Source organism: Colletes latitarsis, chromosome 3 (genome assembly GCF_051014445.1).
Source record: "Colletes latitarsis isolate SP2378_abdomen chromosome 3, iyColLati1, whole genome shotgun sequence".
NCBI lineage: Eukaryota > Metazoa > Arthropoda > Insecta > Hymenoptera > Colletidae > Colletes > Colletes latitarsis.
In genome coordinates, this window is record NC_135136.1 from 35,224,664 (window position 1) to 35,239,573 (window position 14,910).

At 37.4% G+C, this 14,910-nt stretch overlaps 1 protein-coding gene and 1 long non-coding RNA gene across 2 annotated transcripts in view; one reads left to right on the plus strand and one right to left on the minus strand.

Annotated features, from left to right (window-relative positions):
• Window positions 1-14,910, plus strand: part of LOC143340259 (uncharacterized) — a 57,837-nt gene that overhangs the window by 15,275 nt on the left and 27,652 nt on the right. The window lies entirely within an intron of this gene.
• LOC143340233 (uncharacterized) overlaps window positions 1-14,910 on the minus strand; it is a 280,744-nt gene that overhangs the window by 4,655 nt on the left and 261,179 nt on the right. Inside the window, exon 6 of the mRNA XM_076761941.1 lies at window positions 4,884-5,065. Coding sequence (XP_076618056.1) covers window positions 4,884-5,065 — 182 coding nt within the window. The remainder of the gene's footprint in view (window positions 1-4,883; window positions 5,066-14,910) is intronic.

Below are 14,910 nucleotides of genomic sequence, written 5' to 3' on the forward strand. Positions count from 1 at the left end.
ATGGAAACTGGACGCGGAAAAGGACAATGGAGGAAATTAATCTGTCAATTTTTTGCGTGTGTTTATCGTGAAACGTTTCGAAAGAATTTTTGGAATGATTCTTTCCCTCTTTGGGAGCATTTAAATTCATATGAGATCCCCTAAGTGAAGTACGATGCGTCGAATTGTGACGAATACGTATAATTCTACTACTCTGTATTTGTATAATGCACTATAATGGTGATTCATTATACAGAAACTTGTTTCTCATTTTTGTTTATTATAATTGTGTTAATTAAAAATGTTAATATATAAACTAATCCAATTTTTTTCATTTATAACGAATCACCATCAAATATGAGTGGGAGTGTATACAATTTCAGACCAAACAACGTAGACCAACTTTTCCTCCTTCCAAAATAGCTAAATCTCTCGATATTTTAATCAAGATCCCTAAGCTCCACAAGCGTGAAAGTAATTCATATTTTGTACCGATAATATCAGAATCGTCGGGAACCTGTTCCTAAATGAACCAGGCGTAGAAAAACGTTGATTCGCCGATCGGAAAATCCGATCGTTGGTTGGCGATGCTAATGAACCGTGCAGCTCAATGTCAAAGCAAACTGGGTATACATACATCTTGGCCGTTTCTTTAATGACTTCATCTTTTTGATTTATCGCGGCGAGGTAGGAACATCGGCGACCGGTTAACGAAAAACTCGAACGAGAATCCATTTGTCGCCTTTGAGCCGCTCGTGTTTTTGCGCGTTCGTCGGCGCTTCGAGCGAATGAAAATATGTTTTACGGTTCGAATCCTGCCTCGGTTTGCACACCGAGACCTGTTAACATGTTCGATATACTGAGACGCGGTTATGTGTGGACGAAAAACCAGCGAGACGTCTTTTTCGAGGAATACGTGACGTGTTTTTCGTGGAGAAACGAGACGCCTTCGTAAAGAATAGAAGTTGCGATAAATATCGGTTAACTAGCGTTTTAAAAAAACACGAAGGAAAAAGATAAAGAAACAGGTATCGTTATCTTTATAATTTCGAGAAAGATGAACTTTGTTTCTAATAATAGTTTTACCTTGTTACGCGGTGAGTATAAACATCGCGAAAGAAGTATAAATTATGAATTTTATATATTCATATAGAGTAATATATTTGAGGTATATTTCGGTCTTTGCAATGCCATACTCGTAGAAACGAATCGTTTTACTAATAAAATATCCTCTTTCAAAATTAATTCTGCGCAACATTCGTGCTTGTAAAACAGAAAAAAGATCTTTACTCTTACACAATCGATGTTTTGTTGATTTTTAACGTACCACGAGGTTCCGTCCACATCCTGAAATCATCACCTTAAATATTAGTTCTGTCAGCCATTTCCTTGGCTCTACCGATACATAATTAGATATTTTCGTACGCGTGACGACACTACGTAATCGCTGTATATAGTTGGAGAAAAATGATTTACACATACACAACATACGATGTGTCTGAAAGCTTCGCTCAAGTGGTTTGTTTGCAAATTATTGAATTATTCAGAATTATTAAAATTCCTACGCGATTCTAGTAACTAAATGTAATAATTGAACTTTCAATTTCTATGGAGAAAATATTAAGGTTCCCGAAAAAGGCCTAAAAGTAAAAACATCGTAGAGAAATTTGAATCAATTCTTACAAAATATAAATGTCACCCAATTATATAAATTATTCGGGTGTATTAAATGGGTAGTTGTGTTTTAATGATTTATGCAACACTCCGTGCAAATAATTTACTGAATCTTCATATTATATTGAAGTGTTTTTAATATCGACGATCTGAAATGTATACTTCTTGTTATCGAGTAATGGAAGTGTGTCGCGGATTGTTTTAAGTAATGAAACCCAATGTTTCGATGCTTCGTTTCGTCGATTCGATCTCGTCCGTGTATCACCCGTGGCTTCCATTTTCAATTAACCGTACAATATGTATCGGCCCCGAGAGATGTTTCTACGAAGACGTATATAATCTTTGATTGAAATCGACATCCTGACTCGGTTTGCTCTTAAGTCGTCCTCCCAGCGAAGAGTAGAGGATGCTGATTCCAATCGTGACTTGGTTCCTGCTGCTTGACGCCTCGAGCCTCTCGCGTGCATACACCTCTTTGCGAATCATAACCGGTCGACGATGATGCTTAACTATTTTCCATTCTTAATTTTGTAATCGGCTCCAGTCTGCTACCGATCGGCGGGAATCATTGAAATTTAATACGAGAACTGCATTCCTGTGCGCAAGATGCATGCGAAATAACGATAATTAGAATTTTAATAGCGTTTTCTAAACGCTGTTCGTCTGATAGTTGAAACAGAAAGTAAGCAAATTGTAATATTCGCGATAGAGAAGTAAAAGAAAATTACAAGAAGGCTCAAACTACCTGCAAAACAAGCGATAGTGTTTTCTTTACGATGGATTGAATTTAAATATGGTGAAACATTTATGGTCCAATGCAGACGAGACCATGATTTGTTATTCTAATTCTTCGACGAAGAAAGTCGTTTCGAAATGGATTAAGGAAATGATGACTCGTATAAAACTCGAACCGGACGGTTGAATTATGGAAATGAAGAAGATAGCTATCAGCTGTTTAGAATATGGCTGCGTAAATCGGTCATTTCTTTTGCTTTCCCTCGAGTATTGTACACCTCACAAATCTCCAATCCCGTCGAAACGATCGTTTCGCGTTTTAATATACATTTCTACATTTTATTTGTTTAAATTGTTTCGAAATCGATGTGAAGTGTTTACGGAGACTCGAACCTGAGAGCACGTTTCCCGTACTCGAAGAAGAACCTTGATGCTCCTCAGACCGAGGTGGAAACTATTGTTTTCCTTCCGATGGGTAATTATTGTCCACTAACTTCAGAAAATTAGCTTTCGCGCGGTAATTCCTCGTAACGATTACGCAAACGTCGGTAATTCGACATTCGAAGAAAATAATTATGGACGGTTTATTTGGTGTTCGTCCTTGCGAAATTCTACTAAACGAAGGATTACCTTCGCGAATATCGCGTCAATTATTGCATTCACACCGATAAATGTGTTTTTCTATAATTACGTTGAACGTTGCACCGAGACAATCTTAATCCTTGAAAAATAATGTACATTTTTATTTCGCGCTTGTAATTATCTCTATTTTCAAATGCAAAACTTTACATACTAATACTTGTATTATTAACTATTCGGTATAAAGAACTTCAATTTGTTTTCAATCAAATTCTTTACAAAAATAGAAGGTGTTATTTTATCGTTACTTCGGGCAGTTCTTATCAAACTGAATAATATTTACGTCAATCATTTTCGTTTTTGCTATGCATAGGTAATTCCAAAACGTTAATCTAACACATAGAGAAAAAAGATAATTTATGACATAGATTGTCTTCGAATGTTCGATGTCAGTATTTAAGCTTCAGTGATATCGTTGGGGAAAAAACTCCATTAAAGCACCGCGGGACGCATAGAAATATTTATTTTGCATTCTTTAAACGAACCATGCCAAGAGACCAGAAACGTTATAGTTGTTGATCTTTAGATTCTGTATTCTACATTTTTACAATCGAAGAAAAACTTGATTCTCCCGTTTTATACGTCTCTGCTTTAAGGTTGTCCAACGACACTTCGAAAGAATTTATATTCGGATAGTTTCAGCGCCATAATTCAGAATCGCAAGCATATTCGTTGATTTAAAATTATTTTTCGGATATAAAGAAAAGTAAACTTGAAGCCACTGAATATTATGTGCGTTTAAAGCTATTTATCTAACAAATACCTTTAACGGTTCAAGATTCCTTCTCTTATCAACGAGTCGAAGCTCCATAAATGGAGAGTAAATTTTATCGAATAGATCAGTCCCCTTCATTTTTTATCAGTCATGATTTACGAACTGATTCACATTCAAGAAGAATTAAGAACAGGTTCGGGCTGATACAAGGTAGCAAGATCGGGAGCAATTCTTCGATATAACGTCGCAATAAATAGACGATGGTCGTTTCGTTTCGGCTTCGAACGCGAGGGATCGAACACGCGAGGATACAAAAGTCGTAATAAATTTCGAGGCAATACCAAGAGCTCTCATAAGAGTGATCGAAATGCAGATAAGGCGAGCGTTGATTTAAGTGCGCCCACGAGGCAGTGGATTCCAACTTTGAAATTAATAAGAATCGCAGAAGAGATGATACTTTATGCGAGCTTTGTGGAAGCTAGCGGAAAAGAATTCAAACGATCGAATTTAATAGCTAACCGTTCTTTTTCCTTATTTTGCGGTGTTCCTTTTCCTCTGGGATCAGTAAACCGAGAAATATTACGCTGATATTGCGTACCGAGCTTGTGCAAAGTTGTACGTATTCGCATTTTTCCTCGCTTCGCACGTACCGATGTTGAGCAATTTAAATAATCGTATCTTACTCGTCGCGATAACGATCAAAATAAATTGACAACGGTATTGCAGAATTTTACTACTAATAGTTTTTCACTTTTAATAGTTACCAACGGGGAATATTAAAATTCAGATAGAAAATTAATCTGATATTCTTCATATGGGTGTAGCTTTACCAAATTTCAAAATTTTCGAAGAAACTACTCTCAGAGTATAAAATAAGACAAAAGGCAATGTATTTGTAAATTTAAAAAATAGTCTTGTCTAGCAAAAGAATTCTATTTGAGGGTTTATTTTATCAGGGATTTTATTTATTTTCCTTGCTTTCGAGATTTTAAATTTTAAAATAGTCACTTGAAGATGAACACACAATCGTTAAATTCAGTTTGTTTTGGAAAACATATTTGTATACTCTGTTTGTTTGATCGCGATGGACAAGTACATTTTCCCTTTGTCATATTTCATAATCGACGAAGGAGAAGCTCACCTTCTTCGATGCGAGGTACTCCATTCCCCTTGCCACGCAGTATCCGAAAACAGTGAGATCCCTGGACGTAAGAGCGGCCGAGTCCTCGCTGAAATTGTAGAAATCCTGCCTGGTACGATGATCTCGTAGATACGCCAACAGTTTCCCGTACATCACGTACTCGAGTATGAGATAATGAGGTTCTGTAAACAAGCACGATCGCATAATTAATTCCAAAGAGACGGGGCCCGAAAGTATCATGAAATTACAGTTTGATCAACATTAACCACGGACAGTGGAGAGAAGCGTGCAAAGGATTAGAGGACCACATGGCGAGAATACGAAGGGCTGTACTGTAGGGAGGCCCTTAAAGTAATTTAACCGGAGCACTTTCGGGCCCCCGTGGGCAGTATCCGGTTGATTGTAACTTATGGGCCCACTTTTGCTGGCTCCACGAGCTCGTAACTTTCATATTAGGCTAGCATTACCGGCCTCTAATAACTTCGGTTTGTTAAGAAGCATTTCTTTCTTCCGGTCGTTCCCTCTTTGCTGGCCCGAACCCCGCGGCGCGTCCAAATATTTATTCGCGCGTTAAGACATGTAGCAATACTCATAATTCGAACGACAGTGAGCTTTAACTTCGCCACGGGGGTGCAGTTATTCTTTAAGATAACACCTCCATCCTTCAATGATGAATACGCGTATTACAGTACCTCTGTAATCCAAGTACACACGAAAATCTCTATTTATAATCCAGAGAAACATTTGTTAAAACCTGTTTCATTTCATAAAATATTTTCTGAGATACGAACTCACGTTTCCAGGGGGAAAAACATTGTAGTAATCGTTTCAGAATTTTTCTATATGATCATGGGTATTTTTCTTTTTAAATCTAAACAGAAACTTTTTATTGGATTAATTTAAGTTCATGATCAAAATTTGTAGGACACCTAGTGCTTTTAATAGAATTCTAGTACTTGTAGGTTATGAATGTTAAGTAATTACATTCGTTAACATTATTCTGAAGTATAGAGTATGGCTGTACACAACGCGGAAATCGCTGGCATCTGCTGTAAATGGAAAGCAACCGCGTTCTAGATACGCCTAAGTGCACACAATGTATTCCGTGCTCGGCGGAAAAATTAGGTACAAATACAGAAAATGGTGGCTTCAAAGGATTCGACGCCGACTGTGAACTCACGGTATCTGATAAAGACGATCTAGAAACTAATGGAATCTGATACGGTATCAAAATTACAGGAACCTTGACGATTCAGATTCATGAGATCTGCCAGAAGTGAATCTAAATTTAAAGTAATTTACGTAATTGCGGTCACTTGAACTATGAATTCTGAGACTCTCGAATATTTACAATGTTACTTCGAATACAAACTTCAGAAATGTCATTAATGTGAATAATAATTATTTTCATATTATGAAATGAATTTTGAAACAAATTCTGTAACATATATCATATCTTACAAGACAAAGGTCACGTGTATTAAGTCTACGACCCTGTAACCTCCCTGAATTGAGTGTCGCTATTCTGTATTCGTCTGTATTGGTCCAACGAGTATCACACATGGGATCCCCATGAGTGTGTAGCCTATGTTAAGTGCCATGAGTTTTACTTCGCCTGTATCAGATTCCATATGTACAAGGTCAGCTGTGTCGGGTCCAACGAGTCCGGGATCGTGTCGTATCGGGTTTCATGAGTCAAGGGTCGTTCTCGTGTGTCCCTAAGTTGTGGGTCTGAGTCTCGCGGTCCCGTGGACGAAAATGTTACGAAACGAGAGATTATAGGTCTCGTTTATATTAATCGAATACTAAACGACATTATGAAGACACGATATTCCGAGCCGTATAATACATTGACGTATCGATTTCGATACATTAGGTATAAGTGACTAATTAAAAATAATTGCCATCGACGGAACACGCGTGCAAGGTTTCTTTGCATAATCCAATGGAGATAGGTATCTGCTTGTTCAACAATTAATTTCTGCGATTGCTTGCAATTACCGCGCGTGTACCATTAACTACCAGTTTTCTATAATTCGTGGCATCGGAGCGAGAAGAGCGAAACTGCTTGCTGCTCGCGAGGATTGTTACGTGGTAATTTAATGTTCATAATTAATGGGTAACCGTGCGCTGTCGGATTCTGTGGCAAGTTCGATACTGCAACGAGGAGATCTCACTTTAATACGTTGCAATAAAACTGAGTTTATCTGGGTAACGAAGACTTGGATTTCGATTTTCTTTTATTTTTATTTTTTATCTAAAGAGTTTCTTCGTCGAAATAAGCATAAAAGAAGCGTACCGAGAATGTTCTACAATCTAGTTCGAGATTTGTTTACTTTGTCGATCATAGAACCGTCGACGTTTGATCGCCTGCAATTGTTTAATTTTGACAAATTTATGTCACAGAGAGAAACAAGAACCTCTGAGTTGGTTGACTCGATACTGGCGACAGTGGGCGTTCGAATACTATAACTTAACGCCGAACAAAGCGCGAATACATAAATGCATAATATCTTCCTACAGCTTCTCTTTCCCTCTCGCTTTTTCGCGCCGCGATCCACGAGCTTTTTAGCATAAGACGCGAGGATAGGATCTTACAACACTCGCACGTGCCAGCAACTTTGTCTTTCTCGGAATTATTGGTCGTGCGAGAAATAGACAGTCGGTTTGATAAAATAACGCGCCACTTTCCGAGAAGATGACAATTCTATGGGAGAAGCACGAGACCTCGGAGCAAACGTACAGAGTGGATAGCATTTATTATCATTTCATTAGCTACGTGTGAAAAACTACGCTGAACGCGCGTGTGCGATGTTTTTGCTTTGAATTTCAATGAAAAATGTTACTTCATAAATAATGACGAAGATTTACGATTCAGAGTGTTGGTTATAGATGAAATAATTGCGTCTATATTAACAATTGATAAAATCTGTAATGGGGGAATCTCGTTGCGCCGACGATGAACCTTGCAGTTAGCGATACTAGTCTCGAACGAATTAATTCACGTTTAATTCAAACGATTCGTCAAGAAGAATCTAACGATGCAGAAAATTTTATTCGTTAAGAATGAGCTCAAATTTTAAGTGAAATCATAAAACTGTCGCACTAATGGACAGTTATCCATTCATCTGACTCTCAGAAAACCGGCTATTTTTTGAAGTAACTAGTTTTTAATCTGAACTTTTCTTGAAAACATGCAGATTATTTAAAATAGCATGAATAATCGCTGTGCACACTTGCTCCTAAATTTCCGTGAGTGTTTATTCTAATTTAATATAATTTTCATACAGGGTGTTCGGCCACCCCTGGGCAAAATTTTAATGGGGGATTCTAGAGGCAAAAATAAGACGAAAATCAAGAATACCAATTTGTTGATGGGGGCTTCGTTAAAAAGTTATTAACAATTACATTACAAAATTTCAAATCGTTTTGGAAAAATTATTTTCGGTTGCAAGAGTCAATTATAATCATTTTTGATGAATAGATATACCTTCGAAATCCTACCCAGTTACGAGAAAAAAATTCGAGAAGGTGTGAAATTTTTCGACAAAATTAAAAAATTTCAAATCGTTCTAAAAAAATTATTTTTGATTGCAAGAACCAATTGTAATCATTTTTGGTCAATAGACATACCCTCGAAATCCTACTCAGTTTCGAGAAAAAAATTCCTTACCGAAAATATAATTTCTGGCCAGAAACGTATGCCCGAATTTTCATGCGAATCTTTAAAACGTCATAACTTCTGAACGGATTGGACGATTTTAATGTTTAAAAAAGCAAACTACGCGTATTTTGATGGAGAATATGTACAAATCGTGAAAATATTCGAAAAGTTGGTCCTTGACCCCGCAAAATGAAGAAAACCCCATAAAAATGGTCCAATTTTCAAACAGCCATAACTCCTACAATTGTGAATATATTTCAATGAAACTTTTCTCTGAAGTAGAGCTCATGGGTACCTACAAAAAAGTATTAGACAACTTTTCTGTAGGGCGTTAAACAAAATTAGTATAAATGAAAAACGAATTTTTAAGAAAAATCGACAGGGGGTAGGTGCCTAAATTTTTCCGCGAAAAAAAAATTTTCCAAATCGTTCTAAAAAAATTATTTTTAGTTGCAGGAGTCAATTACAATCATTTTTGGTGAATAGACATACCCTCGAAATCTTGCGCATTATCGAGAAAAAAATTCAGTACAGGTGGAACTTTAAACGTTAATAACTTTTTAACGAAGCCTCCATCAACAAATTAGTATTCTTGATTTTCGTCTTATTTTGGCCTCTAAAATCTCCCATTAAAATTTTACCCAGGGTGGCCGAACACCCTGTATACTACTGCCACTAAATGTTAGAAAAAATTTGGTATTTAGAGTATTGCTTTTATAATTCTATAGTTATGAAGCGTATCATGATAAACACAAATTTGAATACAAATTCATGTATCATTAATTTCGATGATATTAGAAAATATTAATCTGTGTATCTTAAAATCAATTATGTAGAAGGACAAATTTTGCAAATACGTCTTTTTCCATTGCAATCTTATTGTCATTGTCATAGAGGCTATAAATCGGTAGAGAAAATTTAATAAACGAGTAATTTGATCAGTTCTACGTTTGATTCTTAATATCATAATTTTCAACTATAAAAAATGCTTATTTCCCAATGAAAACAAAAAATGGTACTCGTAGTATATCACGATTACAAATGTAAACGAGTCGATAGATTAAGTTGTTGGAGAATGCCAATGAAACTCGTTTATTGCACCTGGCTAACCAGAATGCGTGACATTCAACAGAAATATTCGAGCGGATCAGTGAAATTTGTCATCGATAACCGGTGGCCCCTTGTATAATGATCGCCACGCGTGATAGTTTATGGAGGAAGAGGTCGCGGTACGCGCGTAGCAGGATCAAAAGGCACGGCACAGAGCCTGCGTTTAATGTTGCTCCTAATTCATACGCGCGTTAAAGCGTCGAGGAATCTTGTCCCCTGCGAATAAATAAGCCAAGACTCGATTAGACTCCTCTTGAAAAAAAACGAATCGAAAAACGAGTCAGGTTCGAGGTTCGTCCCGAAGGATCGCCCTCGAAGATCCTTCGTTCTTTCTCGTGGGTAAATTTTTAACCATCGTCGCGGAATGAAGCGATCTAACGAGCATCGAGCAATCATTCTGACGCCTCCATACACGGAGCAGACAATTTTTGTTGTTTTTTAAACACCTCGATGGAAAATAATACAAATGAAATTTTCCGAACATCGACGCCACGTGACTTTGTTTCTGAAATACGATAAAAACATTCCCAGTCATATTTCGAATTTTAAGAAGAACTTGTGCAGTTCCATAATATTACGTGAGTTTAAAATTTCAAACTCTGTTTAGAGTCATTTTGTGTGAAATATAAAATTTATTTCGATCCCTTAAGAAATATTTCGTTGCAATTGTAAGCATGTTAGAGTTGAGTGGTTAATTGAGAAACGAACTAAATGTATTTCAAGTGCATTTCTGTGCATGTAGAGTATCAAGGAAGTGAATTTTCATTCCTTTTATTCCTTTGACAAGATCAATGGTAATCGATATGTTGTTTCGATCGATGGTTATCGTTCAATCCTTTGTGAGATATCGGTGTTGCACTGTTGTGCGACAGGCCACATTAAAAGCGTACGTTGGACCTTCGTTCGAGCTTGGGGTCCTTTATTTTTTCAATGGGAGTCGTTAGGAAGGGCGTACACGAGGGCACCCTTTGACAAGAGTCGGGCGTCAAGGGACGAAAACGTCTCTCGAGAGGAATTTGAACGCGCCCACCCGGACCTGAACGATAAATACAGGGGGGATGGAGGGCCAGAAATTCAGATGCCGTAAATCTTGCGTGGAGGTCCTCGCGAGCGTGTTTTTTCTTCTATGCCAGAGCAACGAAGTCGAAAGTCCTTCAAGAAGATGCGTCTGAAGGCAAACGCGCCATCCGTGGGGCTTCGATAATCGTCCACAAATTATTCGAACGATTTTTACAACAGTTAAAATATTTTAATCAACGACTCTAATATTCTTAATTCAGACAAAATTATTCGGTTTCATTCTAAGGAGTCACTCTGTGAAAATCGAGAAAAACAATCTTCGTGAATTTTTGCAAAGCAAACATTTTGAAAATATTACTCGAACGATACTTGAAATTTGTTTTCAAAACTTAAACAGTCTTAAACATATGTAAAAGATAGATTTCAGGAAAGTGTAACAGAGAAATGAATAGAGAAATTTTGTCTGTAATTGTTCTTGCCCTAGCACATTATTATCTTTAATTCTAGATTCGTACTTTATTTCTACAGATGTTATTAAAACAAATCGAAATGGTTTCTAACAATGCTCGTGCTCAGTAACGTTTACAGCTTCAGTTCTGGGACAGCCTGTACAACATATTGGAGCTCTCGACTGTTTACAATTTTTAGCATTCTTTACGGATTGCTCCATCTCTCCCACCGACAAATTCAAATGGTCCATTCCCATTCCGCGCCATGCACAATGCAATCTGTAGTCGTTATCAAAGAAATCAGCGACGCTGCCAGAAAAGTTACGCGCCATTGTGAAGGAAAAGTCGCAAACCAAGCGCGCGGCAATTCTTCTAAGAGCGAAACGGGCGGTTTTTGCGGCAAGTCTCGAAAAAACTCTTCCACGTAGGATTAAATTTCATGTTATTGCTAGACGAGCTCGCCGCGCATTAGCATACAATCGCGAAAACGAATAGCGCACGCATAAATATCGGCGGAAGGTCGCCGCGACGTCAAATTCAGATCGACCGCGGACCGATCGTATCGATACCGGTATTCTCTCCCTGAACCCCGTAGGAACGATCATTTCGCCGACTTAATAGACGTATTGTGCCATGAGGATCGTCGCCGTGGGGACGCGTATGGAAATTTATACGATGTGAGCGACGATACCGACGAGCCTGGAACGAAAGACGTATAATGGGCCTTCCCCTTGAAGTCCGGCACGACTAAAACTGCAGATTGTCTCGTTGGAGTTTTGATGTCTCAAGCACAGATTTGTCGTTAATCGCAATCTGCGTCCGCGTAACGAAGCGTATAATTTTACGCGTCACGACAGGGACCGTAGTTTGCGAAAAGATTATGCGTTTAAGAAGCTTGCAATTTAGAAATTTGTTCCTCCTTAAGCTCCTCTGACTCTCCTTGCGGCCTCAGAAACGATAGGGAAGAGCACTGTGCCTTTGAAAGATTCTTAATCTTGTTTCTTGCGAAGGATATTCTATTTTTGATCCGTTCATAACGTGTATATAAAATAAAATTTTATTTAGTTTCATATGCAAATGTTTTCATGTGTGCTGGTTTGTTGTTCATTGACCATTTTTTAAATTTCGTTTGGAATTTCTAACATACAATGTTATTTTGGAGCCATTTAACTTGACGATTTTCCGTAGAGTATACGTAACAACGCGTATTAAAAATAATAAAACTTTACATGTGCACAGTTCCGTTTTCGAGATATCGTAATGTATGTAAATGGTAATTTTTTTAATTCGACTATCTCTGTCTCCGTCTGACGCGTCTGACCTCTCTTTCTCACACATGACCGAGTGGTCGAGTGACCCAGTTACGCAATATTTTACTACGATCACGTGAGGTCATTAACCTCGCGACGTAAAGAATGAAAAGTAAACAAACTCCATCTCCGGAACTAGCCACGCGATAGACTTGAAACCAAAATCGGAACTAATTAAGCTATCGATTTCTACAAGTACTCATTTTAAAGGGCATTTCATCCTCTATCCTATGAACGTAACAACTATTCTAATTTATGTCGCCTTCATACTTACTTTGACACTACGTGCTAACTAAACATAATTCACACATACTCGAATTTTTTTCTCGAAAATAGCTAGGAAGTCTATTAACCAAACATGATTGTAATTGACCCTTACAATGGAAAATAATTTTTCCAGAATGATTTGAAACTTTTCAATTTTCAGGGTAATAGACAGTTATGGTCAGACATTATATTTTCAGTAATGAATTTTTTTCTCGAAAATGGCTAGGATTTCGGGGGTATATCTATTCACCAAAAATGATTGTAATTGACCCCCGTAACTGAACATAATTTTTTCAGAACGATTTGGAATTTTCTTTTTCGCCGAAAAATTTAGGCACCTTCTGTTACAGTTAGATATTTCTTTCGCGTCTGTGGAGAGTTACGAAGATCGAAACAACTGTCTATCCTTTTATTAAACTACACAAACGTCTTTAATTACATTTATTGACGCAATTTCGAACGTACAATTCAACCGTGTACAATCGCTAATTCAAGACGCGAAAATAAACTGCCAATGAATTGATTCGACGTTCTATCACGCTAAATAACAATTAACAGCGAATAATGATATAATTACTTAATTACGTTTGTCGGTATAATTGCCAGGTAACTATTCTATTGCAATTAACCAGGGAGTAATTACTGACACTTTGTATTCCACTCTTTTGCATACAAAATTTCCACCGCGACGTTGCGCAATAGTCTTCTTTCAATTTTGTATTTTGATGATGTAACTCCAAGCGAGGATGACCGATATGCAATACGAGTGAGAAACGAGTGAATTCAAAGGTGCTGATGCATGCAAAACGTGCTGAACAAGCTCGAGAACAGAACCGTTTTTCAATGTAGGTTAAACGCGAAAGAAAACTCCACAAAATTACATTCGATATTCGATCAGAATTCGCCAAAGATTAGATTGAACGCTATTTTCAATAGACAATCATGCTACGTCGAGGCTTTCCTAACACCGTATTTTTAGATTTAGTTTTGAATGACATAAAAAAAACATATTATTAAAGAACACGTATGCTGTGAGATCTAACTCTGAACTTAAGATGTGCACTTAACAACGATCGATATGCACATTAAGTTAACCTTTCATGCAAGATTTCATGCGAACATGAGATAGTTCTCTCGCAGCAAGCAAATTCTTTGCGAGCCGTGAGAAATTCCCCGCTGAACAAAAATCGCATTCGACTATTTTCATAATTAGTCGATTTGTTATCGTAGACGACGAACTGCGCAGAACTCGTTAATCTGTCCGTTGCGACTTGGCGGAGGCTGTTAGGTCTGTTGCTCAATTACCAACAGGATGATGGTAAACAGCTGTCTCCTCCGAGAAAACGATCGATCTTCCTTTTATTCGCAAAACAATAGAGCCGCGCGTATAAAAATGATTACGATGGCGGTTTGCAGCGATCGAACGAAAAGAAAAAAAAAAATACGTCTATCGGTGACTCAATGGCAAAGAATGCTTCTCTTGCGTTACCCTAACGATACCTTCAATATGCATTACACCGCGGTTTGCAACGATACGATCTGTGAACGGTCGACAAAAACACGGAATCATAAATAATTAAATTTACGTCATTTTGCAGGGAGACAAACACAATTTAAGAAGTAATCACTGTCGTTCTTTTTATGGACTCGGCGAATAGAATTATTGTTTAAATGGTTAGATTTCGCGGAGAAATTCTTCGTGTAAATGAATACAAAAGGAATTTTCAATCCTTTTATGATCGTTTCACTCGCTATTTAAGGGCGCAAAGAAATTACAGAGAAATCGAGAAGAGCTTTTAAAGCACACTTGACACTTATTATAAAATTAGAAACAGAGATTCTCGTTTCATGTCACTTTTGTAAAAAATGATGTTTCTCTGCCAAGCATGATTGCTTAATCGTAGTATCGTAACTGCATGTTTTACGTTAGAGAGCACTTAAAACGCTACTAGTTTTTATATAGTTTTACGTCGTCAGTGTCCGTGCATGTAAAGTATTACATAAATGATTCGTGCAGTCAGTCATAAAGAAGATGTCTCGATCGCAGATGCAAAAGAGAACATGAATTTTCATATACCGGTGGCAAATTAGCATAACAGACGCCTGTAAATGAAAAGCTCGTGGGATAGCATCGCGTAATTGTAAAGATGTTAGAGATAGAAATTCTAAATTATTCAATCGATCCAAGTTCGAGATAATAGACACAT